At 42.0% G+C, this 27,831-nt stretch overlaps 1 protein-coding gene across 1 annotated transcript; it reads left to right on the top strand.

Moving 5' to 3' along the window:
• On the top strand, positions 1–27,548 carry MCOLN3 (mucolipin TRP cation channel 3). Its single transcript, XM_004582085.2, has 13 exons — positions 1–111; positions 2,667–2,896; positions 4,679–4,846; positions 10,064–10,217; positions 11,288–11,372; positions 11,488–11,584; positions 13,446–13,545; positions 19,867–19,979; positions 20,070–20,219; positions 23,151–23,252; positions 23,355–23,477; positions 24,762–24,968; positions 26,938–27,548. Exons 2-13 carry the CDS (start codon positions 2,669–2,671, stop codon positions 27,070–27,072), a joined length of 1,662 nt encoding a protein of 553 aa, XP_004582142.1. The 5' UTR covers positions 1–111; positions 2,667–2,668; the 3' UTR covers positions 27,073–27,548.
• Positions 27,549–27,831: the final 283 nt, after the last annotated feature.

Here is a 27,831-nt window from a genome sequence, read left to right as displayed (position 1 = left end):
GGCTTGGGGCTTTGGGGGCTGCGGGAGCGGCGCGCTGAGCTGCCGCGGCCGCGCGGCTGAGGGGAACCCGTCGCCTCTCCGCTGGGTGCGCCCTCAGCGCCCGGGCCTCAGGTGAGCCGCGTGGGCGCCGCCAAGAGGCCCCAGGTGTCGGGGAGGGGCCGCGAGGTCGCGGGCCGGCAGCATTTACCTCAGGCGCCAGGCTCGAGCGCCCGGACGCCGCGGCCATGGCAGGGCCCCAGGAGCCTGCGGGGTGCGAGATGCGGCTGGTCCGCACGGTGCCGGCTTCGTCTCCCGACAGAGGTCAGCAGGGGCGCGTGCGGGCCGGAGTCGGGCCAGGGCCCGGTGCTCGGTGCTCGGCTAGTGTTCCGCTTGGATCAGAGGTTTCTGCCCTCGCAGGCTGACGGCTTGGGAGCAGGAAGGCATCCCCAGCCCAGAGCCTCTGGCTTCAGCGGGGGGGCTGGCAGGTGGTCCCGGCCCCCGACTCTATCGAGTAGTCCCTAGCATGGAGGCATGGGGACGAATGGAAATTGGGGCTAGGGCAGCCGTCTAAAGGAGATCAGAGTCGGGTACTGGGGTCGCATGGCACTCGAAGATGGGGAGAGTGTGGAGGAAGGCGGTAGAGGAGAGATGGAGGGAATTAAGAGAAATCGGCGAAGGAGAGTGGGAGGCGGAAAGCAAGCCCTTCTACGCTAAGGACGTTGCCTTGCTTGGTGTCCTCCTGTGGGGTTTTTACCACCAACACAGGCTCTCTGGCCTTCTTTAGTTGTCTGCAATTCAGTCCGGCTAAGCGTCTGCCCACCATGAATCAATTAGCAGCGTGTGGCAATCTGAAGGTTGTGCGAGCCAACTTGGTGCCAGGCTGCAATCCCAGGACCACCCCGTCCCGCTGCCCCCCGGGTACCCCTTGAGGAGGAGAAGAAGGCAGAAGCTGGGGAGGGGCACACTGCGCAGGTTGGAGAGGGCACTGTGGTTTGCAGCAAGTTCAGTCTGCCGCTGTGAAAGGCTTTTCTCACTTCCTGGACAGCTTGGTGAAATGTGCTGAAGGCCGAGACTTGTTTTCTCCTGTGTTCCTGTGGGTTACTGTTACTCGGTGTTGCTAGTTTGTTTAAAGCTTAACGCTGCTCCCCTCCCCATCAATGCGGAAAGGCCTTGATGTGTCCAACATACTTCATTATCTCCCATTTCATTATTGTGCAGGGTTTTTGTTCAACATAGAATTATTTCTGCTTCATGGATAAAATCTCCTTCATTGCTGGCTAAAGTATGCCACCTTCTTGAAAAGGGAAGGCTGTTCTTGAGTAAAAATACTAAGGGATTGATAACTTTTTTCTCCATGATGCCTTTATCCTTTGCTAATTCGAGATAAGAGACAGCCAGCTAGCATGCATGGTCATCTCCCTGCCTACAAAAGCAGGGCTGGATGAGACAGCAGGGCTGAAGCTGGGGCCAGGAACTCAGCCCAGGTTTCCCACCGGGGTGAGAGGGACCAGAGTGCTGGAGTCCTGTCTGCTACAGGACAGGGTGCCCTGCCAGGTAGCCGGAAGCCGGATCACATCCAGGACTTGCTCTCTGATCCTCTGATAGGAAATTCCAGTGTCTTAGCCATTGTATATGAGCTGGAACTTATACTTTGACAGGCTTCTTGCCACAAATACATAGGAACCAGGCTTTAATTCTGAGAAGGTAGTACATAGGCCTGGGAAATATGCTCTTTTACTCAGCAGGATCCTTGTTAATGTTTCATAATCAAGAGTTTAAAAACTGTGGCGGGTGTTGTGGTGTAACTGGTTAAGCTATAGCTTGGGACTCCTGCATCCCATTTGAAGTGCCCATTCAGGCAGATAGGAGTGAGTGGCTGGAACAGAACTGAATTGAAATTTGAGTGCCTCGGATGCTGTGTGTTGAATATTTCAGCTCCCAGAGGCTGCCAGTACCCTCTAAGAGGCTTGCTGGCTGTTCTGCCAGCAAGGATTGGGCATCAGGAAGGTTGGGTGTGTGGTCCTTAGCCAGTGAGGGCTTGATTTGCATTTGTGTTGCTTCTCTCCTTTGAGGGTAAGCAGGACTACTGCTGTTTTCTGGGAGTTGAAAGCACAGCCTTGGAACAGCCAAGTGACCTACCTCAGATCACTGAAGTGTCAGGTTGCAAAAGTAAGACTGAAAACAAAGCCACATCTAGGCTTTCTATGCCCTATTTACCGTTTAAACTCAATGTTTCTAAATCTCTCTATCTCTTTTTTGGTAATGTGATAGAAGTCTTAGTTTCTTTCCAGAGAGAAAAAATGCCCATATCTTCATTAGACCAAATTTTTGTAAAATTTCAGAGCCCATCAGCTTCTGGAGTCTTACCCAGGCTCTCGCTGCAGCCTGAGACTTGACTGTATATTGGTAGAGGAGGCAGGCAGCGTATGCATCTATCCTATAATGGATGCACACAAATTCTTAGGCTCATAGGAGCAGCCTTTGAAAATGATTGCTTCAGCCAGATACACATTCATTTAAAAATGTAAACAAGCATACAAATATCTTATATTCCAAGCTGTTTGAAGTGTAGGTGGCACGGTGATGTGATTTAAAACCAGATCTTTGGTTGGATATCTCTAGCAGACAATAAGGATTTGTGCCTTTACTCGCTCAGTGAGAATGTTCTTATATTTTTCCTTCCCTAGAGATGGCAAGTCCTGAGGTAGTGATATGTAGTTGCAGCTTGCGTGAAGAGGAAAATGGCTGCACTTTTCAGCAGCGTTCATCTCCGTCTGTGGAGCTCTTACTGGAGGACCAGATGAGGCGAAAACTCAAATTTTTTTTCATGAATCCCTGTGAGAAGTTCTGGGCACGAGGGAGAAAACCATGGAAACTTGCCATACAAATTCTAAAAATTGCCATGGTAACTGTACAGGTAAGTTGTGAGTTCAAGTTGTAAGTTTGGTGGAAAGCTCTGTCACTAGCCAAGAACGTCAGGCAGTGGGCTTTGTAATTTTTAGCACATAATAGGGAACAATAAAGACAACCTAAATTCATCTCTTTAATAGATAAAACTGCTTTCTTCCTTCCATTTCATCTTAATTATGTTGTAATTTTAGTCATATAATCTAAGTAGATTTCAAGTTTAGTGTTTGCCTTCTAATCAGGTTCAACTGAGAGTTCCTAATGGTTCCATGGGATCCAGTGATTCTCAGCCACAGTACTTTCTTTTTCTTTAGTCAGTTCTCTGGAAATTTCTCTCCCTTCTGAAACTCTAAGCTCTATGTGACAGACAAGGTCTTGGATTTTATCTGCCCCACGATTCTGGGAATAGTGAGGTAGAAGTGAAGTTAACTAAAAAGAAGTGGCATTAGTTAATGAATCATTTTTTTTTTAACAAAAATTTTGAATTTCATCTCCTTGACTCCTTTTAACAATTTTTGGAGAAAGTATTTCATGATTCTTGAATATGCTGATTGTGATTTATTCTGATGAAAAAATGGTTTTTTACTGGCAAGAATAATCACCTTATTAAAAGCAGAAGTATAAAAATATAGGCAGAAATGGGGGAAATAGGTGTGATAGGTGTATTTTACTGTTATTGTTGGTTAGGGTGGGCTTAGTCTGTCAGATTTGGGTACTGATTCTGACAACACACTTGCTGGTGATGCAGTTTGAAAGGATGGCAAAGTTCTCTGAGCCTCTACTTGCTCATCTCTGATATTGTTGTATTAGAAATTTTGCTATGGGAATAATATGAGGAAATTTCCTGGGTTAGTGTGTGGAATACTATGTGTGAACATTGCCTCCTTATGGGATCAGAGTCAGGGTGTATTTTCTGAGCTTAAAGCCTATGCCTGGTGTTGTGGGGGAGAGTGAGAGGCAGTTTGAGGTTGTTTGAAAGAGAATAAAAGATAAAAGAGAGGGGCCCGGCGGCGTGGCCTGGCGGCTAAAGTCCTCGCCTTGAAAGCCCCGGGGTCCCATATGGGCACCGGTTCAAATCCCAGCAGCTCCACTTCCCATCCAGCTCCCTGCTTGTGGCCTGGGAAAGCAGTCGAGGACGGCCCAAAGCCTTGGGACCCTCACCCGCGTGGGAGACCTGGAGGAGGTTCCTGGTTCCTGGTTCGGATCGGCGCGCACCAGCCCGTTGCGGCTCACTTGGGGAGTGAATCATCAGACGGAGGATCTTCCTCTCTGTCTCTCCTCCTCTGTATATCCGGCTTTCCAATAATAATAAATCTTTCAAAAAAAAAAAGATAAAAGAGAGACTTGGAGTAAGTAAGTTTTGGATGTGATGAAAGCAGTGGAGTGAAATAACTGTGTGTGTGAGAGAGAGAAAAGAGAGAGAGAGTGAGTGGGAGAAAGAGAGGATGGATGAACAGTTGAATATAGGTAAAGCTCAGGGATCAATCTTTCACTAATATTAAAGACACATTAATGTGAGTATACTTTGATGATAACTTGAAAACGTATTTTGCATTTTGGGCTTAATTGTCACAGCTTTGGCTGTTAGACCTAGGTAACCAGACCTGGTTTGGTCATAGGACCTGGGGTTTCTTATAATGTGTCATGCACCTGCTACAAAGCTTTTTTTGAATTCCTACAGAACTCATATTAAGCTCATCTACTTGTTATTCAAGCCCACATCTCTTCTAGCTCCCCTTTTTCTGCTCACGTTTTTCATCTCTTACCCTTGTTTTTTTTTTCTCCTTTTAAGCTGGTCTTTTTTGGGCTAAGTAACCAGATGGTGGTGGCTTTCAAGGAGGAGAACACTATAGCATTCAAACACCTCTTCCTGAAAGGATACACAGACCGAATGGAGGACACATATGCTGTATATACACAGCACGATGTGTATGATCAGATCGTCTTCGCGGTGAACCAGGTAAATCAAGTGTGTATCCTTTAGTTAGGAGAAAAGATTGACTGGAAATATGGTGCCTTTGTACACAATAGAAATTAGTATCCAAATGTAGAAGGGTTGAAAAGACTCTGTATAAGATCACAGAAGGTGGCTAGGAACTCGCATTTACTTTTAACGTATTGGTTACTCATTACTAAGTCAATTAATTCCATAATGATGTAAATTTTTGCTGATGGTATGTTGGAGCTTTTAAATGACTGGGATGATACTCTGCTGGCTCTGTCTTCAGACCAGAAAAGGTATACCTAAGAAGCCGTTGAACTTGACTGGACAATAAGATGCTGGACTCTATGTTTGGTATACGCTTGCAATGGGGGAATCTCAACTGAACTTGAGCTGTGGTTATGCAACAAGGTGGAGGAATCCACCATGGTGGGAGGGTTTGGGGAGGGGTGGGGAGAATCCAAGTACCTATGAAACTGTGTCACATAATACAATGTAATTAATGAATTAAAAATAATAAATAATTAAAAAAAAGATCAGTTGTAAAAAGAAAATGCCCACAAGCTTTCATAAAAGTAGGAATTGCCTAAAGATTTTGCTTAGCAATAGAGATATGGGAACTTTAAACATTTAATTAAAGAAAGTCAGGGTTAGGGCTTACCACAGGAGCCTCAAAGATTAAAATTACTAACCATGACTCAGGACAAAAGTGATCATTAACTCTGTGAGCTTGTCCTTTAAGGGAATCCTAACAAATACTGAGAATATTAACTTTGCAAAGTTTGTGTAGCAACCAAGACCCAAAATTCATTAAAAAATGCTTGGTCTATCACACATACCAATAATTTTGTTGTGACATTGACTAAATGCCAAACAAAAAGGAAACTCATTTTTCATATGGTTGAGTCATATTTTGTTTTGTTTATAATCATCTGCTTTTTCCCCACAATTTCACATTTCTTATTTTATAATTATTCTTGAAATCAGTACCTCCAACCTAGATTAGCTTACAGATTACATTTTAAAATATTGCAACTGTTCTTCAAAACTTTTTGTAATTCAGTTGTGGCACTTTATTTTCTAGAGATAGTCTATGCACAGTGAGATGGAGAATTACTAGAGTATAAGCTTTCTGTTAACATTGATATTGGGAAAATTGTCCAGAGATTTATGAGAATAGAATAGAAGCAAGCTACGCTGTGTGTGTGGGGGGGGAGTGAACTGTAGGGGCAGGGGAGGTGGTGAGGGAGCTTTATAGAGGTAAATGGTAAATTCTTTATAAAACATCTTTACCTTGCCCAGATGGCCTAAGTTTTCCAAGTTTGCTCAGTTTTCCAAGTGTAGTGCTTGGCATTCTGGCCATTCAGTTTACCAGATTCCTATGTTATTTACAGAAACTCATGTTAGGTCCTTATCCCAGTTTCTTTCTTTTTTATTTTTTAAAGATTTATTTATTTTTATTAGGAAGGCAGATTGAAGGAAATTTATTGAAGGGCAGAGAGAAGGAGAAACAGAGAGAAAGATCTCTGTCTGCTGATTTACTCCCCAAGTGGCCACAACGGTCGGAGCTGAACCCATCTGAAGCCAGGAGCCAGGAGCTTCTTCTAGTTCTTGTATGTGTGTGCAAACATGCAGATCCATGGTCCTAAGGCTTTGGGTCATCCTCTACTGGTTTCCCAGGCCCCAAACAGGTACCTGGATGGGAAGTGAAACAACTGGGACACGAGCCATGCCCGTATGGGATTCCAGCATGTGCAAGGCGAGGATTTAGCCACTGAGCCTTCCTACCAGCCCCTATCTTAGTTTCTTGATGTGTTCTTGCTGTTAGAACAAAATATTTGGGACTTGGTAATTTCAAACAACTGCAATTAACAGATACAGAGCAGACTGGAAAGTTCAATTAGAAGACATCAGCATAGCCAGAGCTTCCCCTTCTTGCTACACCATAATGTCCTCTCAATACCAACATAATGGGGATTAAGTTCAAGTGCATGTATGTTTTTGAGGGATACGTATCTCAAATCCAAGGGCTACCACATAAATAGATAATACCAATTGTGGTAGTTTACCTTGGGTAGGTGATTCCCTACTGTCTTCCAAGTATTGGTAGGCACTTTTAACTGAAGAGAAAGTATTTTGATCAAAATTTTAATAAACAAGTAGAGGTTTGGGGATAACTTTGGGATCACTTAATGAGTTATCCCAAAAAATTTAACCCCTAGGTGTTAGCAAACTGGATAATTTCCAGGGCCCACTCTGATTCAATACTGTGATGATAAAAATATTTCTTTTTGTTTATTATATTTGCTTCCATATGTGAATGTCAAAAGCCTAATTATTTTGCTTTTCATATCTATTAGGATTTGAATGGGTCCTATAAAAGCTGAAGTGTTGGAAACAAAATGTCCAAGATCATATGTCAATGATGTTTGGAGGGGCTCGTGGGAGGTAGTCAGCATGAGAGGAGGTCAGGCCCCAATGATAGCATCAGTGGTTTTACAAAACATGAAAGTCCAAGGCAGCAGGTTTCGTCTGTGTGGGCACATGTGCCACCTGACGTGTTACTGTGCAGGAAAAAGGCCTGCTCTGGATACCAAGCAGATGCTGGCACTGCGCTCTTGATTTCCTAGCTTCTAGAACCATGAGGAACTTACATTTTTATTCTTTATCAGTTACCTGTTCTCACATATTCCTGTATAGTAACAGCAAATGGGCTAACTCAGTACTGTCTCATGACTCTTCTCTTGTTTCTGCAATCATTTTTGGGTCATCTTAACTGCCTTCTTTCATCTGTTTTCTGAAATTGTACAGTTCTCAAATATTTGTCTTTTTCTTGTTGAAATTTCCTTGGTTGCATGGCTTGGCCATACTGGATGCTGTGACTCCTACACGGTTACTCTCCCTGGAGGCTGCCTGACACCTCTGGAGCACCTCAGAACCTTCCTGCCCGGATGCTTCACGGTCCCTTCCCAAGCTCTCCCCAAACTGGTTTTTCTTTCTTGTTGGTTGTTTAGGTTCTCCTGGTGTCATTTGCTGACTGCTCAAGCATGGCTTAGAAAGTCCTGTTTCTGGCTGACTGCCTTTTCATCCTACCCTCTTGCCTTCCCACATCCTTTGTTTTCTGAACAATTTGCCTACCACCACAGATATTACCATCTAGTATTCCTCATGATATGTAGGTAGGTGTACTCTATCTGTACACATCTATATCTGATCTACTTCTATGCTTACAACTGCCTAGATGAAAGTGTTCAGCACCACAACATCTGATGTGTTAATTCCATGAAGACAGAGATACAAAACAGGCATTCAAATGGTGGTAAATGAATGAACGAGTTCTACTGGGCCCATTATCTGTTAGGTCCAGTGATCATAAGGTCCTCGTATTGCCATCAAAGAACTGGCTGTCTTAGTTTTTGAGGGACCATTAATGTGTTTTTTCTATTTTTCCCAAACATTAATGTGTTTTTATATTTTTACCCTAAAGAGTACCTGGATCAAGTGAGAAACTCCTCCTGGTCAGGTAGAGCTGCCCGAGGAACAAGTACCCAGCATCAGTAAAGCCCCACCAAGGACTCAGCCACTTTGGTCCCTGTGAATTCTCCCTAGTAGGTTGACAGTCCATCCACTTTCTAGGTTCCATCTCACCTCACATTCCTGTCTCAAAATTCACCACCCAGGCCGCTGAGCTGCCCTTCAGCTGGACATAGCCCTCTCATGTGCCCTTGGCATATCATTCTTCCCAGATGCTCAGAGCTCCATCGAGAGCCTTTCTGAGCCAGCAAGGAAGTCTGTCACACAGTGTATAATGTAAATAGCTGCTTGCATCTTGTATCTCAGATCTTTTGCATTTCAAGTTATTAAAAGGCTCAAGACACAGTGTGTGATGGGAAGCATGTGAGTGGTAGGTGCTCCTGGGTAGAATTTGAGAGAAGGAGATTAAACGATCTTTCTTGATTTTTGTCTTGAAAATTGCTTTACCGATGGAGTTGCTCATTCAGAAGGGAATCATTGTGGAAGAAGGAGGGTTTTCTATTTGCACATTTGTGTTTGAAATTCCCCTTGATCCCTATGGCATCACGTAGGCAGATTGCTACCCAGGTGTGACATTTAGTAGGGAAGTTAAGACTGGAGATTTTCATATGGATGGCGAATTAAACAAAGGACTGCTGGATGTCATCTGTGAAAGCAGTGTGGATCAGGAGGCCAAGGGCTGAACACCGGGCACTTCAAGAGAAAGAGGTTGGCGAGAGAAGGATACAGCATAGGTTACCAAGAAGCAGAGTACTGGCCAAAAGTCAGGGACAGAAAGCATCCCCTGGAGGAGGAACACTCAGCTGCCCCAGGTCACAGAGAAGTCAAATTAGATGGGGCTTGAGGACAAAGCATTAAAGTTGGGAACATGCTACCCGTTGGTGACCTGATCAAGTCCAGCTCAGAATCCCTCCTACAGATACAGATTATAACATTTCCTTCATTTATCATAGCAATTAGCATGAATATTAGAATTATTCTCTACTTGCCTATTACCCAAAAGTATTAATTCTAAGAGAGAAAGTTCCATCTCTTCCTCTTTGCCTGTCCAGTTCAAATTGCTCATAATGGGCTCTGACCTTTTTTAAAAAATATCCATATAAATTAATCAAGAATTTGAATTTACAACTACCCCATGGTATCATAGATTCCCATTTGTAAAGACAATGTTCAGTTTTATTTGGAGGTTTTGGCAGGATAGAGTATGCCTATGAAAGTGATTACATTGTTTTCTTGGAAAGACAAAGATTAAATCTGCGCTGCTTAAGAAAGGTCTGCTGGGTAGTCTGAAAACAGTTGTATCCCATGTCTTAAGTTACAGTGGTAAGTACAACTCTGCTTTTGCAGAAAATAATTCCAGCATATGTGAAATTTGTGTTTTATTGAGTGTGCACATCAGTTCCTGAGCATTGTTCTTTAGAGGAAGAAAGAGCCTCAGAGACTGCATCACTGCAGATTTTTATTTTACACAAGAGGGAGCCGAAGGTCAGAAAGTTTGCTACAGGAATGAGATTTGAACCCAGTGCTCTAATCTGAATGCTCCTTGCCCTGACCCTGCTGGCGCCCTGCAGCAGGTCACTTCCCCTGCATGTGGTTTCTGCTTTGAGGGGAGGTGGAAACCTTCTGGGTCAAGGGCCGGGAGGGAGAGCCTCACAGCTCCACTTGCACATTCCCAGTTGCCATTTCTGTCTTTGGTTGAAGTACTTGGAGCTGCGCAACATCTCAGTTGGGAATCATGCCTACAAGAACCAGGGTTCGAAGCAGTCAGCCATGGCAGTCTGCCAGCACTTCTACAGGCGAGCAAGCATCTGTCCTGGGAATGATACTTTCGACATAGATCCAGAAATTGAAACAGGTGATGTTCTTCCCTAAGCTGGAACTTAAATCTTTAATTCCATGGTTTAGACTGAAAATCAGTAACTTTATCCCAGAAGACATTAATCTGACTTTGTGCTGTCAGGATGAGAATTATGTAACAGCTGCTTTGAATCAGGTACTGTCCTAGGGCCTTTACTCATCGGTCCTCGAAAGAAAAACAAAGACATGGTAGATTGTAATCACCCCATTTTACAGAAGATTAAATAACGGCTTAGAGAGGTGAGCAATTTGTTCAAGATGTAGTTTATAAGAAGTGTTGTTGAAACATTGTTTGCTTAGCTTCTGTGTTCCTCTGCCTTTCATACTGGATCATGAATCAATCAGTTAGTAAGTGGGTATTTCTTACAAAACATTGTATCTACAAAGTTTTGTGTGTCTAAAACCCCACGCCTCCCACATAGAATTTTACTAGTTCGTTTCTTTTGGTATAAGTTGGGATGGAAAAAGGAACAGAAAGCAGAACTTGGAAGAATGTAGCCAATTCCTTTAAGCAGTTTTGTTTGTAATCAGTACCTACAATACTGGCTTAAGTCACTGAGTTAGAAATAATTATTCTGCGGGGTTTGGGTGTATGTTTGCTGCCTTTTAGGATACCAGCACTCTCTATTGGCATGCCTGAATTCAGCTAAAGCTGACCCTGAGAGGCAGTATTGATTGATGGGCCAAGTAATCGGGTCCCTGCCACCCAAGTGGGAGGCCTGGACTGAGTTACTGGCTCCTGGCTTTTGCCTGGCCTTACTCCAACTGTTAGGGTATTTGGAAATGACCAGCAGATGGGGGCTGTCTGCCAGTCACTCTCTCAGAGCAAGGGACTAGCATCCTCAAGCACATTGGTGCAGTGGAGTTGAGCTCTTCTTCTGGTACCCAGGCACTCCAGCTACTTCCTAACAAATGACTCACTGTACTCAGGTGGTGTATATATCTAGCTTTTAAATTCCCAATTCAGAAAAATGAGAATCGGAATAACTGTCTTTAAATGTGCTATGCTTTCAGAACACAGCTATATTTATTTCAGATTTGATATATTTTTGTTTCTTTCTCTGGCAGAGTGTTTCTTTATAGAGCCTGATGAGCATTCTCATTTTGGAACACTACAAGACAATAAACTCAACCTAACGTTGGACTTCCACAGGTGAGGGAAGCAGATGGGAGCATCAGGTGTGTGTGTGTGTGTGTGTGTGTGTGTGTGTGTGTGTGTGTGTGTGTGTGTGTTTATTTGAACTGAAATAATTGCCACTGTTTTCTAGACTCCTCACAGTGGAGCTTCAGTTTAAACTGAAGGCCATTAACCTGCAGACAGTTCGCCACCAGGAGCTCCCCGATTGTTACGACTTTACTTTGACTGTAAGTGTGGGCCAGGCTGAAGTTGCTCCCAGTATAGAGAGAAGCTGTTTTCTGTAGTTTCATGTCTTGAGTGTTATGGGGCATCAAGCATGTAAGATGCTTTTACTTGAATGCACAGTGGCAATGCTGGCACTTCCATGTCTGTGTTGGCAGTACTAGCTGGTTTATGCAGCCATCACCTGTCTTCTGCACCTCACTGCCTGTTCTCTGAGGGTGGGGAACCTCACCTTAGTCATTGCCATCTCCAGGACTGAGAATAGCGGCTGGCATAGTGTAGGGTTTGGTGATGAAACAACGGAGATCTGAGGGTTCTGGGGGAGTGGCGCTGGCCGTCTGTCCTGTCTGCTTACGGAGTTCTTGGGCTTCGTCTCCTGCCCATGGGTGTTTGATGCTTTTGGATATTGCTCACCGAACCTTCCTCATACTGCTGCAAATTCTGTGGTTCATCTCACCCCTTCAGCCCACTCTATCACTCGTGTGTTCTTTGTGTTCCTGTTGCTGTTGGAGCCTTAGGCTTCCAAGAGACCACTAGACTCCTCTCACATAAGTCTTGTCACCTTGCTGCTTGGTCACATTAGGTGGTGTGAAGAAATGTGCTGTAATAGGATCAAGGAGTCTTTGACTTCCACTGTAGTCTGTGAAAACCTATGCTGCTGCTACTTAGCCAACTGGCTGGGAAAAATCTAGGTTTCAGAGAATGCAGTTAAAATAACTCCAAAATTTAGCATAACGTTCAGCTAGAAAAAGCATTATCATTGAAACTGAGACTGAATTAGGCTGCACGTAGATTTTAATATTAACTAAGTTATGAATGATCAGTATTGCTTTTTTAAATAATTGAGCTATCTCCACAACTTCCTGTCTCCTTGGCAGGGATTTCTGATGTAAGTGGTATCATGGCATCTGCCTTGGTTAGGGCTATGGACCAGGTCCTCCAGCCATCACAGAGCGGGTCAGACTTTGACAGTGTCAAGCTCACACTGGCTTGAGGAGAAAGTGAGGAGACTCTTTAAAATCATTTCAGGTCTTACATCTGAAGTGAATTCTGTTGTTCTCACATAGAAAAACTTTAATAGAATTCATTTAGTTAATGCATATTAAAAATGTTTTCTCTAGGACATAGAGGCAATTACAAAGTTGGACTGATTTTCTTGCTTGGCTTCCTTCTCCCAGCATGAAAAAAGGGAAAGAGGATAGAAAAGGGAAGACAGTAGAAGGGCAGTAGGAGGTATTCAGGCCAAACTTTGTCCTGCTTGGTGCCTGGTGTCCTAAACTGGCTATCTGTGAAGGACAGCAAGGTTGGCAACTTCCTGTCACCAAATGGTATGCAAAGTTTATGGTACTAGAGTGACTAAGAAATCTAGATAGGTCCAGAATGAAAATTGGAAAAAGCCCCACCTCCATAGTGAACCCAATTGTTTTAAAAATGGCAAGATCACTAAAAATCTATCCCCAGTTAAGGCTCTGCAAGGATAGACACAATTGGACCAACACTTGTAATCAAGAGGGTGACTGGAAGTGCCCAGAATGGGAGGCAGGGAGAGGTACTCTTGTACTTGGACTAGAATGTACTGGAATGTACAAATGCAAGTACTCTTTGACTTGGCCGAGCCTTCTTTACTAGGGGTTGGCTGCTGTCCTACAAACATAGGGCTTTAGATACAAAAACGTCTCCCTTGAGGGTCTAAATCAGCCTTCTCACTCAGAGAAACAGAAAGGGAACTTCCCCACATTGAACAGATAGGCAATGAGGAGCAGGTGCTCCTGGCCCCTGGAAAGCATTGTTCCTTGGGTGAAACATAAAGGTATCTCAGCTCCAAAAGCAACAGTTATGTTTTTGACCCTTTTCCTCTCTTCACAGATAACATTTGACAATAAGGCCCACAGTGGAAGAATTAAAATAAGCTTAGATAATGACATTTCCATCAGGGAATGTAAAGAGTGGCATGTATCTGGATCAAGTAAGTACTGAGCTTTCCTGATTTTCAGAATGGTTATTAAATGACATACAGTATTTATTAAATTGCTGCTCCCAGGATATGTGCTACATCAAATAGAAGACTGGACCATTCCAAAGTCACAGCTCTTCTTCAGGTAAGTGGGCTTACAGTTGGTATCTTATGTTCCAGGCAGTACACAAGGTTTAGTAATAGAACTGACCTTCCTTCCATTCTCTGTGTACCCCCATCTTCATCCCCCTCACTAAGAACATACTCAGCATTCCCATCAAACATGTTCATATACACAAGCCAGGATTTATTGAGTTCACTCTGCATGAAATCACCTACGTTAGTTTTTGTCATATATTTTAAAATGCACACTTAAATAACAGACTGATGGAATTATAACTTCGTATGAAGGACTAGACTATTGTAACAATATGGGGAAAAATCAGTCAGTGGTTGAGAATCCCATATTTTATGCAATTGTACCATAAAATTCAAAATTCAAAATAAAAATTCAAAAAAGTTAACCTAAACAAATCTTCATCATAGGCAGGTTCATTATTATATTTTTAGAAGATTTATTTTGTTCATGGGACAGATGGAGTTATAGAATGAGAGGGAAAGACAATAAGAGATATCTTTCATCCATTGGTTTACTCCTCCAAATGACCATGATGGACAGCACTGGGCCAAGCTGAAGCCAGGAGCCTGGAACTCCATTCTGGCTTCCTAGAGGGCCCAAACAGCCTCTGTTGCCTTCCTGCACACATTAGCAGGGAGCTGGGTCTAGAACTGGAGCAGCCAGGGTTTGAATTGGCAGTCATCAGGGATTGCTGACAGTACTTTTATGTGCTATGCCAACACTATAATACTCAAGTGCATTAAAAAAAACTTATTGTTGATGATGTTTACATAGTTGATTATGGTGGAAAGGGTCAAGGATTAGGGGAAGGTTGGTGAGAGCATTGTTTTCAGATTTTGTTTTTCTTCTTCCTATATCTGGGGGAAGCAGTGAGAGAAAGGGAAAAGCCACACTCAGCCTCCTAACTGCCCTAGTACACAGGATAGGGAATGGCCACTTGATGTCATCCCAGGGTCCCTGATGTGGAGCATGCTCCAATGGTTCTGCTCAAGTGGTCTTGATAGTTCTGAAATGCTGTCAGTCTCGCTGATTCAGGGATGAGGAAATCTTTCCAAGGTCCATTGGCTGACATAGTCCACATCAGAGTATCCATTCTCCTAGATATTTGCTGTCAACACTTGGCTGGGGTAGTTAACCAATTTGTTTTGCCCTCCTTCCTTGTATGGTACCTGATGTCCTCTGCAGGCCGCAATGGACTACCATATCCTCCATGTGCATATGGGTATGCTGTCCACTGCTCCATGTAAGCCAATGAGGAGGCCCACACACCCTCAATGGTCAGACTACAGATCCTGCAGTTCTCCCTTGGGTTGGAGTTCTGAGTCCAGCAATCCACTTGGGGGGATTTCCAAAGAAACCTTGTCTGTGGTGATCCCAGACCTGACTCTTGCATGTGCTTGCCAGTATGGGATCCATCTCAGTTTGTCACCAATGTCAGCGTATACACAGTTAGTTGCAATTGCTGAGTCAGTTCTGTCTCCAGCACTATCTCTTACATAAACCAATGGGTGCTGTACAGGATCAGTAGTGATGTTTCATGCTGATAATCGTACAGCCAGAAAGATATCAGATATGATTTGATCCTGAAATATTCTATGTCTTACAATTACTTTCCATCCAGGTTAACCAAGGAAAGGGTCTATTCTTAGAATAATGGAACAAACTCAGTGTTATCAAGTAATTTGGAACTAAACATGAGTAAATTGCCTGGAAAGAATTCTCTATCTCATTTTCTAGTCCTACCTAAGTAACATAATGGTAGTTAATGATGAAGATTCTTAGACGCTATGGGCACAAGAATCAGCCCAGTTATTATGAAAACAGTTTCCCTTGCTCCACATTCAAGACAGGTCTGGAGTACGAACTAGGAATGTGCGGATAACTCCTTTAGCATATTCAGGTAGCCACTGTTCTGATCTATTTGCCAAGAAGTAATAATGAGAGTGTAAGCTTAATTAAAGTTAAATCTACTCCCTGTAGTATTCTTTTAAATAAAGATAACTTAAGATACATGAGATACTTTCATTTCAACCACAAATTTGTTTACTTCAAGCACAAGCCTGGTTTGCATTATGAGATTCTTGGGTTACAAACTTTTATTTCAATCACAAACTTGTTTATTTCAAGCACAAGCCTGGTTTCTTTAAGGGAAATGAGAGCACGTGAAACTGCCTAGCACATAGATTTTCTCTGAAATGTTTGTTTCTTGCTGTTGAAGTTGCTCTAAAATAGACATTTGTGTAAGTTAGATTAGTTTTGGCAAGCATTATGGGACACCAATTTTTTATTATTATTAATTGCATTGCATTATGTGACACAGTTTCATAGGCTCTGGGATTCCCCAACCCTCCCTGTGCCCTCTCCCCTTGGTGGATTCCTCCACCTTGTTGCAGTATTACAGTTCAAATTCAGTCAAGGTACTTTCATTGCAAACATATACCAAGCATAGAGTCCAGCATCTTATTGCCCAGATAAATTCAACAGTTTCTTAGGGAGACCATCTCTGGTCTGAAGGTAGAATTGGCAGAATATCATCACGATCAATTAAAAGCTCCAACATAACATCAACAACAATTTACAACATTATGGAATTAATTGACATGGTATTGAGTATCCAGTATGTTAAAAAATGCAAGTTCTTAACCACATCCTGTAACTACTTCATTGACATTTCAATTTTAGTTTATATACAACCTGCTTCTACATACCTTAAAATGGCTATAGGGTACTATTTAGCTGTCTTGTGTCTATTTTTATTTTAGTATTTAGCAGTTTATAGTGTTGAAGCATAATTTTGCTGAACTTGGCAGATTTTAGGATTTTAGCCTGAATTGGCTTATAACTCTAACAAGGCAAATGTCAACAGTTGAGGTGCAGAACAGTTTTAGGAGGGGTGTGCAGAGAGATCTTCAATACCTTAGTGAGGAGTAACTAATCTTTGTGTCCTACCTAGTAAAGTATATGTGGATCCACGCTGACTGTTTCCTGTCTGGTTCTAAGCTTTCCTTGCTGTTCTCTGTCTATCTATTCTAATTTTTGTTTGTTTGTTTGTTTGTTTGTCCTGGGGGTGCTCTGGAACGACCCTAATGGTCATTGCAAGAGAGGGTGGGGATCCAAAGTTGGAACTAAATAAGGACCAGAGAAAGTTCCTCTCCCTAGTCCCAAAGGAAGTTTACTGTTCTGTTTCTGCGGACCGCTCAGGGCTCCTGGCTGTTGTTCTAATGACCTTGGATCCTGCAAGGGAGGATTTTCGCTTTTTTCATCCCATGTGGTAGGTTCAACAGGGGTGGATGAGCTCAGAGTTCTCGGCCTCTGAAGGCACTCCAATTCCCCTTGGTCTCCTTGGCAGTTGGGATGTAGTCTTTGGTGCCCATACTGATAGTCCTTGGTGAGGATCCTAGCCTCCAGGGTTGGGATACAAGCTCCTCCTGTCCACCTGCTCCACTCTGGGATCCCTTCCTGCTCTGTGCATATGGCCTCCTGTTAAGAGGTTGTCAGGGTCGCTCTTGATTCCCCCTATATGTCTTGTAGTTTTACTACTGTCTAATGCTGATTCGAGTCTGTTGTCTATGAGTTACCTGCTATGTTCCTGATAGGTTATACTTCACGTCTTCCTCACACATTCTGAGTAGATGGAAGATTTCTCTGCTCTCCCACCCCATTTCCGAGTAGCATAGGGTCTTATAGGTATATTAGGTTTTACAATTCTTTGATGTAGATCATAAGCAGTCTGACTCATATTGATTGTTGGTTCATTGGTTACATCACAATATCTTATTGCATGAGATACAGGTTGTTTGGAGTTAGAATAATATTATAGTTTATTATAGTTTATACAGGTACTGTTTTTTGGATTGACATCATTTCATCTTAAATTAAGGCAAACATGTGGTATCTAACCTTTTGGGATTGGCTCATTGCCCCTTAGCATAATGGTTTCCATTTGGGCCCATTTGGTCACAAAGAACTGCATTTCGTTTTTTTAAGTAGCGGAATAGTATTCCATGGAGTAAATGGACCATAGCTTTCTTATCCAGTCTTCTGTTGATGGGTATTTCGGTTGCTTCCAAGTTTTTGCAATTATTGATTGTGCTGCTATGAACATAGGAGTACATGTTGGTTTCTTGTGTAACAGGTAATATTTCGGATATATTCCTATCAGTGCTATTGCTGGATCGTATGGTATGCCGATTTTCAGTTGTTTGAGTGTTCTCCATACTGATTTCCATAGAGTCTGTATCAACCTGCAGTCCCACTAGCAGTGGAGTAGGGTTCCCTTTTCCCCGGGACACCTATTTGTAGAACTAGTCTTAAGTTGCTCCCCTCTCCCGCCCAGCCTTTTTTGTTAAGCAGTGAGCAGTCTAACTGTGACAAGGCCTGAGACAGGGCCTACAGCAGAGCCTACAGTGGCTGAAGCCTCTGGCCAGCTGTTTGTGTGATCCATTCATGCTGGCCAGGACCTGGTACTGTCCATTCAACAGAAACTGTGTAGGTGCTTCTTTGTCATCGCTCAAGTTTCAGCTAAATCTTACTACTCTCTCAGTGAGACCTTTTTTCACTCTGCGTTCTCCCATTCTTCCACACCAATCTCCCTTGTCTAAAACATTAGTTGCCAAACTGGAAGACTTGCAAACACATAGTGTTTCTGATTTCATGATTCTGGTAATAGACTTGAGAATGCAGAATTTTCCTTTAGTTTGTTTTCAAACATTCAATTATTTTTTTTTGAAGGGCAGAGCATATTTATGGAGAGAAGGAGAGACAGAAAAAGACCCTGTATCTGCTGGCCCACTTCCCAAATCGCTGCAATGGCCAGGGCTGAGCCGATCCAAAGCTGGGAGCCAGGAGCTTCCTCCAGGTCTCCCATGTGGGTACAGGGTTTCCTGCTTTCTTAGATCATAAGCTGGATGGGAAGTGGAGCAGCCAGGACATGAACCGGTGCCCATGTAGGATCCTAGCGCTTGTGAGGTGAGGATTTAGCCATTGAGTCATAACACTGGGCCCTTTACTTTTGAATCCTGACTGGCCCTAGCGAGACCTCCAACTGTGGATAAATCTTACCTGTGCTTCAGGTTTTTTATACCAACTTCATTGGAATTGTTTGGAACATCAAATAAGTTAATATATACGAAATTCTTGGAATTATTCCCGATGAGAAACATGCTCAGTACATGTTAGTGACTTAGATTTTTCTTTGTATCATTTATTTCTTTCTGAAAGTTTTTTTGTTCATGTGTTCATTTACATCTGTGCTTGTCTCACTCCAACAGAATAGGAATTCTACAAGATTAGGGGCTTTGTCTTGTTTGCTGTGTATTCCAGTATCTACAAATATCCATGGCACATAATGGATAGGCTTAATAAATAGCTTCGACGTGGATAAGTACATTTGGACTGTTGTTTGTTGTTTTCCACAATATGTTTTTACAGTTGCAGTGATTCATTGCTCCATCCCCTTTCTCCTTCTCCATTTTCCTCTCATGTCTTCCCTCCCCCATATTATCAGAATAGTATAGTCCCTTAGTACAAGTGTAACTTTTTGATATTTAAATGTATCAGGACATGTTAAGTGTAAGAAAGGTAGAAAATATAATACTATATTTTAGAGGTATATTTAAAAGTTTCATTGGGAGTCCTACTTTTATTTGGAGGTAAAGATGTGTACTGCACAGTACCTCTACTTCTTGGTATGCTAGTTTCCCTTGTGCCGTTGAAATATATATGTGTGTTTGTATTTTTTACATATATATGCATATATAGGACTATATATAGTATATATAGTACTGTGTATATATAGTACCATTATATATAATTTGTGTATATGTAGTAATATATATACATATACACACACACATATATATAGTACTTTGCATATTGGTTGTCTTATATAAGAGAGAACATATGATTTTTGTCCTTTTTAGGGCTGGCTTACCTCACAAGCAAAGCGACAAATTACATTACAAACAAAAGACCACAAGCTGATAATTAAAGATCTTGAACAAATGATTGCAATGATTTTTCGAAGGACTTTAAACCTTCTTTAAATGCTAATTGGAAGAATGTTTTTATTAGGGCTTCTCTTCAGTGATGTCTTTCTGAAAAGAATACTTAAATTTTCTGAATTACTCTAAAAACAAGAAGCTGTCCCATATTAGTGTCCCACCACTAAGCACTGCATGATTTTTTTGTTTCAGTTCAGAAGAACACTCACTACATGATGATCTTTGATGCGTTTGTCATCCTCACCTGCATGGCTTCATTGGTCCTCTGCGCCAGATCTGTGATTAGAGGACTTCAGCTTCAGCAGGTGAGGCTCCATGTTCTACAGGACTGCTACCAATGTTTTGATTGACAGAAAATTTCACTGTTTCTCTCTCCCTCTCTCTCTCTTTTTAAGGAATTTGTCAATTTTTTCCTTCTCCATTATAAGAAAGTTGTTTCTGTTTCTGATCAAATGGAATTTGTCAATGGATGGTACATTATGATTATTATTAGTGATATACTGACAATCACTGGGTCAATTCTGAAAATGGAGATCCAAGCTAAGGTAACTTTTCCCCCTCCTAATTATGCAATTGTTAGTGTTAGGCTTGGATTAATGACAGTGTGTTTTTCCAGAATGTGAGAATTTTCTTGGGAAATCTCAGGCAGGTTTTCAAAGTATGATCCACAGACCACTGTATTAAAATCATTCGCGTGTTTGGAAATAAGCCTCATGTTAGCCCTATTGAATCCAAACTCATTGAAGGAGAGGTAGGCCATAGAGGGTTACACACACCAAATTAAGGTAAGAATTTTTAAAGGACTGCATAAAGTTTATAAAATCTTCAACAACAAGAGTGAGCTGCTGGCAGGGCATTCGGCTCCACACAGTCGTTCTGGGACTCAAGGTCATTAGTTACCAGTCTTTGAGGGCTTCCTTGATTGCACACTGATGCTAATCTGCCTCACTGCAGATTGCATCCTATAGCCCGTGGGAGGCACAAACACTATAGCCTATAGCCTGTGGAAGGCATGAACTCCCATAGGCTACAGTCTGGACTCAAGAGCAGAAAACTTTATTTCTGTTCCCATCACACTGGAGAGACCTTAATTAAGTCAAAATGCAAGGGGAGCTGTGGAATGCAGCCCAGGCATGTGCCAATGAAGGAGGGAATGAGGGTTAGATAGGTTAGCAGTGGACAGCTGCCAAAATATGTGGCTCTAACATGCATTGTTAAAAGGTGACTTAAGGAACAAAAATAAGAAGAGGATAGGAGGCCTGTACCAGTCCTTATTTTTTTCCAGTCTCAACTATGGTTAACCACAGCATTATCCAGCCATCTTTCTGCGTTCCTCTAGGCCACTGATTCCTGCAGATAGCAGGTGATTATTTCACGTTCTCTTTTCTTTCTGAGCCTGTAATACTCTTGTCCCTTATCCATTAGTTAGGGATTTCTGTGTTGCAAAAGTGAAGGACAAAACCAGGACTTCTTCAGATTTTCACATTGCTCATACTTGTTGCAACATTAGTACCCATACACTCTTACACTCTGCCTTTTTTTTTTTCTATTGTGCAATACTGTTTCAGCTGCAATCCAGGGCCAGTCCCTCTACTTGCCTACCAGGTGCTGTCCTCTGTTCAAGGACACAACTCCGACACTGTCTATTTCTCCCTCTGAGAGTAATTCTCTTGGTCTGGTGCAGTATCCTAGTGGCTAAATCCTCACCTTCCATGCACAGGATCCCATATGGGCAGCAGTTTGTGTCCCGGCTGCCTCACTTACCATGCAGCTCTCTGCTTGTGGACTGGGGAAGCAGTAGAGGATGTCCCAAAGCCTTGGGGCCCTGCACCCACATGGGAGACCCAGAGGAACCTCCTGACTCCTCGCCTCATATTGGCTCAGCTCCACTCACTGGCCACTTGGGGAGTGAACCAGAGGACGGAGATCTTTTGCTGTCTTTTGTCTTTGTAAATATGCCTTTCCAATCAAAAAAATTTTAAATAACTATTTTCTTAAAAAGAATAATTCTCAGAATGTTCTTAGTCTCCTTTCAAAAGGAGAATAATTTGTCTACCTGCATTACTATAGCAGAAGACCTCAAAAAACTAGTTAATCTTGTTGATTCTGAATCTGTTTCCTGTTCTTTGTCATGTCAGTTTCAGTGAGACTTCCCTGCCACTCATGGAAAGTGTTCTTCCAAATGACATGCCATGTTTCTAAGTTACTGACTGATGATGTGTCCTCATCCTTCCCCATCAGCTGCTCTGGCACTGTCAAGCACTGCCTCTTCTTCCACAGACTTTCTCCCTGGGCTCTCACTTGTCTGATTGTCTTCCCAAACTATAGATTGGTATTCTGACCCTCCCTTTCTGATTTCCTCTCATCTCATCAACCTCTCAGGATGTTAGTGCTTTAAGGCATAGTGATTGGACATCTCTTTTCTTCTGTTTTGGTAGTCTCACCATGTCCAGGTAGATATATTAACTATCATGTAATTTTCAGTGACTCTGAAACATTCCTCTCTAGTGTGGAGGTTTTCCCTAAACTCTAGATTCTGATATCCACATGTCTATTCCACATCTCTACTTGTGTTCTCAAATTTAACACATCTAAAACAGAACTGCTAAAATGCTCACCTCCATTGTCCTAACCTACAGTTCCCCTAGGCTTTCTAATTTCAGTGAATGGTAGCTCTCTTTAGTTGCTAGAGACCCAAACTATAGATTAATGAAATTCTCCTCTTTTTCACCAATACCCACTATCCAACATCTATGCCAAGAGGAAATTCTATTGTTCTACCTTTTAAACTCAATCACATCATCCTCTCCACTTTTACCAGGTTCAGCCAAGCCACCATTATTAGCTTACATCTATAATCTTGTAATAGACTTCTAACAATCTGCTTCTCATCACAGAAGCTCATATTTAATCATATCATCCCTGTTCATGGCTTTCAGATATCCCTGACCTATGCAGAGTTAAAGACAAAGCTGTTAAGTCCCCATGAGTTCCTATACTACCTGTTCTTTATTTTCCTGAAGCCATTCTCTTCTGGTTGCTCTCTGCAGCCAGGTATGCTCATTTGCTAGGCCCTCTCCTGCCTTGGGGATTTGCAGTGGCTGCTCCCAATGTCTGCAAAGCTCCTCTTTTGGATTTTTGTTGGATTTTCTTCCTCACTCCTTTTAAATCTTTACCTAACTGCCACCTTTCCCCTGACCCTATTTAAAATTACAAACCTATATTCAGTCTTTGTCTTCTTGACTTTCTTCTTAGCACTTTTCCTCAGTTAATATATAAAAGGTGACACCAACTTGTTTCTATTGCCTCTCTGTGCACTTCCAAACTAGAATGCAAGCCTCAGGTGAGCATATCAATTTGCTTGTTCGTTGCTTTATTCTTAGCACCTAGAATGATGTTATAGCAACCCAACAAATATTTGTTGCCCTAAAGAATTTCTACTACATAATCAGAATATTTTTCCCATTCTTTCCTAGAGTCTAACAAGTTATGATGTCTGTAGCATATTTCTTGGGACTTCCACCATGCTTGTGTGGCTTGGAGTTATCCGATACCTTGGTTTCTTCGAGAAGTACAATGTGAGGACAGCATGGATCTCCATACTTTGGTATTTCTCTCATGACTCTTGCTGTTTAGGCAGAAGGACAGAGGGATTCTAATGACCTCTCTTACTTTCTCAGCTCCTTATTCTGACTCTCCAGGCTGCACTGCCCAACGTCATGAGGTTCTGCTGCTGCGCAGCTATGATTTATTTGGGTTATTGTTTCTGTGGATGGATTGTGCTGGGGCCTTATCATGTTAAGGTATGAATGAACAGCTTTTATCTAGTTCCTATTAAGTTCTTACAGCAGTGCTAATGGTTTGTTGTCCTTTTTAAATGAACTCTTTATTTACAATTCTGTTTGAAGGTAGTGTGCCTGTGACCATGTTTGTAAAATGATAAGGTATGACCAATTTGTGAGAATTGATTCATTCAAATGTCTTAAATATTTTTGGGAATATATAAATAATTAATCCCCATTTATAACCAGCAAAGTCTACCTTGGTCAATTCATCAACATATAAGGGATCTTTTTAAGTTCATAGAAAATACATGAGCCAAAAAACTGTGCATGGATTTTTAAAAAAAAAAAGTGTGAAGCAAAACATGCTTATTATTTATTTATTTATATTTTATTATTATTCATGCTTATCTTTTTTTTTATTATTATTACAAAGTCAGATATACAGAGAGAGGAGGAGAGACAGAGAGGAAGATCTTCCATCCGATGATTCACTCCCCAAGTGAGCCGCAACGGGCCGGTGCTGCGTCAATCCGATGCCGGGACCAGGAACCTCTTCCGGGTCTCCCACGCGGGCGCAGGGTCCCAAGTCTTTGGGCCATCCTCGACTGCTTTCCCAGGCCACAAGCAGGGAGCTGGATGGGAAGTGGAGCTGCCGGGATTAGAACCGGCGCCCATATGGGATCCCGGGGCTTTCAAGGCGAGGACTTTAGCCCCTAGGCCATGCCGCCGGGCCCCATGCTTATCTTTTAATTTCATTATCCCACAAACTTTTTGAAGTACCTCTGAATTAGAGTATACAATTTAAGTACGCCTTCTAAAAAATGTGATTTTGTTAAAAAAACAAACAAACAAGTAGTATACCAAGCAGTGTAGGAAGAGGCTTATAAAAACAGTGGAAAACGTTGTTACCAGAGCCAGTATGTGAAATAGATGGATGTAAAAATGAGATGCATGCTACAATCTATGGCATTTGACCTGGGCATTTCTGCAGAAGCATTTCAGGGATGTCCTTATGTGAAGATGAAATGGGAGAGAAAGGTTTAACCCAGAAAGGTACTTTGGGTTCAGACAAGCCCCAGGATTCCACTTAAGGGGGGCACAGGAGAGTTGTGCTCTGTCGGGCTGGCTGATACCTGGATAATGCATCACAGAGCACAAGCTTGTGTTCATCAGATATTATTTGTTTGAAAGGGGTTGCTAGGGTTAGTTGACTCTGTTTTCAGTGTCATGTCATGAGTCAAGGTCTCCAATGGGAAGGAATGTGGAATAATGATTATATTTCTTTTTTTTTTTTCTTTGCAGTTCCGGTCTCTGAACATGGTGTCTGAGTGTCTTTTCTCTCTGATAAATGGAGATGATATGTTTGCTACATTTGCAAAGATGCAGCAAAAAAGTTATTTGGTCTGGTTATTTAGCAGGATTTACCTCTACTCATTCATCAGCCTATTTATATATATGATTTTAAGTCTTTTCATTGCACTGATAACTGATACGTATGAAACAATTAAGGTAGGTTTATCAAGAACCTTGAGTGGCACCCTTCTTCCAGAACTTGTTGAGATAAAATCTGTTACTTAAAACAGGCAAAAAGTTGATGGCATATTGATTTTTTTTTTTCGAGACAGAGAAGCAAGGCCTCTGTTTTAGAGATTGAGAAAGAGAAACAGAGTTTCTAGATTGCTGAAAGTTTTTAAAGGAAATGTTTTTACAAGCAAGCTTTCTAACCTTTTGTTACAATCACAGGGGTTAGTAGACACTGACTAAAAAAAAAAAAGATGAATTTTCAGAATTCCAAAATTTTGTGGGAAACTTAACACAATTTTCATGAAGAAAAAGTGACCCCTTCATTTGGGATATTTTGCACTTAGGATTCTCCGCATGGCACAACCCTGGTACCCAACAACAGAATTTATGTGTCAACTATTAGTCAGGTATGCTTTACACAATCAGAAACATGATTTGAAAAAAAGATATTGCCAACCAAACGGGAAATTTGAAAAATCATTTTGAGTCCTTGAACTATAGAAAGAAAGAATGAAGACTCATATTCACACTTCTAATAACCTTGTATTGTTAGGTATACTATTGGCATAGGCACTTCCACTGGGGACTTTTCATTCTGGGCACCATTGGGACAATGAAATTTCATGACATGTAATTGACCTCAGGATATAGAGACAACTGTGGTTTGGAGCTGATTTTATCAACACCTTCCTCATGAAGCCAAGTCATGACTTCATTCTGTTTCTCTTAATTTTTATTTTCAGAGATAAAGACAGACAGATCATTCACGCTTCCGTCCACTGGTTCATTCTCCAAAACTCAAAATAGTTAGGTCTCGGTCTCGGTCAGGCTAAAGTTTGGGGCCCAGAACTCCCTATGACTCTCCCATGTGGGTGACAGGGATCCAAGCCCTTAAGCATCATCTGTTGCTGCACACTAGCACGAAGCTAGATTGGAAGTGGAGTAACTGGTGTTTGAATCAGCCACTTCAAAATGGGATGTACACATTATACCAGAAACTTGACTTGCTGTGCCACAATGCCCACTCCCAAAAGATCATTCTTACTGAGGGAGATTTTAGAGATTGTCCTCTTGTTGTCCACCATAGTTACTTGTCTGATGTGTACTTAGGGTACCCAAGCAGCTGAAAGTATGGGTTTAAATTTACAAATCACTCCCCATGATGCTCTAGAATTCACCCTTATTAACTCTTCCTGCAAGTAACTAGCTGTTAAGGGAGCCATGAAAGAGTGTTGAATGTAATATAGGTTTTCATTCTTCATAACCCAGACCTGAGACTCAGTTCAAATTGTTAACGTGTTTCTATCAGCTTAGAGACTTGCAGAGACTTGCCAAATGGACAAATCAAATTCTTTCTGATCCTTTCTGGTTAGGGCATGGTGTAAGGAGTTTAGATCCCCTAATTGTATAAACACAAGGCTCTTTTACTATCTCTCTAGAAGAGTGACTGCAGAGAGATATTTATGTTGGGAAGGACCCTCATGATATTCCAATCTGTCCAGACACCTGGACCCAACCAGTCAGTGGTGTCCAAGGCATGCTGAGGTCATCCAAGCAAGACTGGGGCTGGTTGTTGCTTAACCTTTAACACCTGAGCCTGAGCCAGGTTCTGTATGAGAAGCCTGTTTCAGGATGATCTGGAAGTCACAGAGGGTGCTGGACAGAGCAATGACAGAGGCCCTCAGCCTTGGGATGTGGCTGGCTGAATTCTCTCAGTAGAAAGGATAATCTGCCCATTAACCCAGAAAAGAATGTCCAGGATGGCACAGCAGGCTCATTTTATCTCAGTCTGACCTGAAGGCCACAGTATTGGCTATACCTCCCTGAAAGTCAATTGCAAATGACTCAGCTGGGCCTCTGGAAAATCCCCTCCCTGTCAAATGATCCATGTTTAATTCAGAATAAAGCTGAGTTCAAGTGCTTACTGAAGTGACTTTCTTCTTGTTTTGTATAGCATTACCAACAAGATGGCTTCCCAGAGACTGAACTTCGGACATTCATATCAGAGTGTAAGGATCTACCAGATTCTGGAAAATACAGATTAGAAGATGATCCTCCAATATCTTTATTCTGCTGTTGTAATAAGTAGCTCTCAGGGTGACTGCTGTGGGAGAAATGTAATCTGTAGCTGAGCTGGGAGAGCATATGGATAGTTTAAAATATAAGACAGTGATGTTTGAAGATTATTAGGTTGGGTTAATTGGTAGCTATAATTCACAAAGAACTACATTTATATCTTTAGAAGCCATATTTCATATGTTTTCTTCTTTATGCTATTTGTTAAAAATTGTAACCAATTTAATGAGACAAACTGTTAGATTATTGTTCTTTCCTGTCCATGGTACTGTAGCTTGAGAAGATGTTCTCTGTACACCTCTTTGGTTCATGTAGTCTTAGCCTCCAGCTACCCAGTGTGGAGTATGTCTTCAGTGAAAAGCAATCCCTGTTCTGACCAGAAATTCAGACTACTTGGTGACGTGGCCTGGATCACTCCCAAATTTCCATCCCTGTGGGGATCATAATATATAAATCCAGTAATCACTACATTTTTAAATCTTCTTTTAAAATGCAGTAGAGGAGGAAAAAATTAACCATCACTGTTGATGGCGCAACTTTTGATTCTGAAGGACAACTGTTAGCTGATTTTGGTTGGACTTCTGGAGAGGATTGGATTTTTAAATATTCATTTTTGTTTCCTCTCTTTCTATTGGGAGTGACGTGCAAAGTTGAAAGAGTAGACTGTGCCTGTTTGAAAGTGAAAGCACATATCAATGCATATCCAATTGGATGATGATTATTTAACTAGCACCTTTGCAGCTCTGTCAAAGCTTGTGGCAGAAGGTGCCTT

The sequence above is a fragment of the Ochotona princeps genome, chromosome 2 (assembly GCF_030435755.1).
Source record: "Ochotona princeps isolate mOchPri1 chromosome 2, mOchPri1.hap1, whole genome shotgun sequence".
NCBI classification, from domain to species: domain Eukaryota; kingdom Metazoa; phylum Chordata; class Mammalia; order Lagomorpha; family Ochotonidae; genus Ochotona; species Ochotona princeps.
The sequence above is the reverse complement of the archived record's forward strand: the minus strand, read 5'-3'. Positions and strand labels throughout refer to the sequence as shown.

Coding starts and splice junctions, on each gene's coding strand:
- MCOLN3 (XM_004582085.2), top strand. CDS start 2,669: ATGGCAAGTCCTGAGGTAGTGATATGTAGTTGCAGCTTGCGTGAAGAG. Junction 4,847..10,063: donor TCGTCTTCGCGGTGAACCAG/GTAAATCAAGTG, acceptor CTTTGGTTGAAG/TACTTGGAGCTGCGCAACAT. Junction 23,478..24,761: donor TGGGGCCTTATCATGTTAAG/GTATGAATGAAC, acceptor TTTTCTTTGCAG/TTCCGGTCTCTGAACATGGT.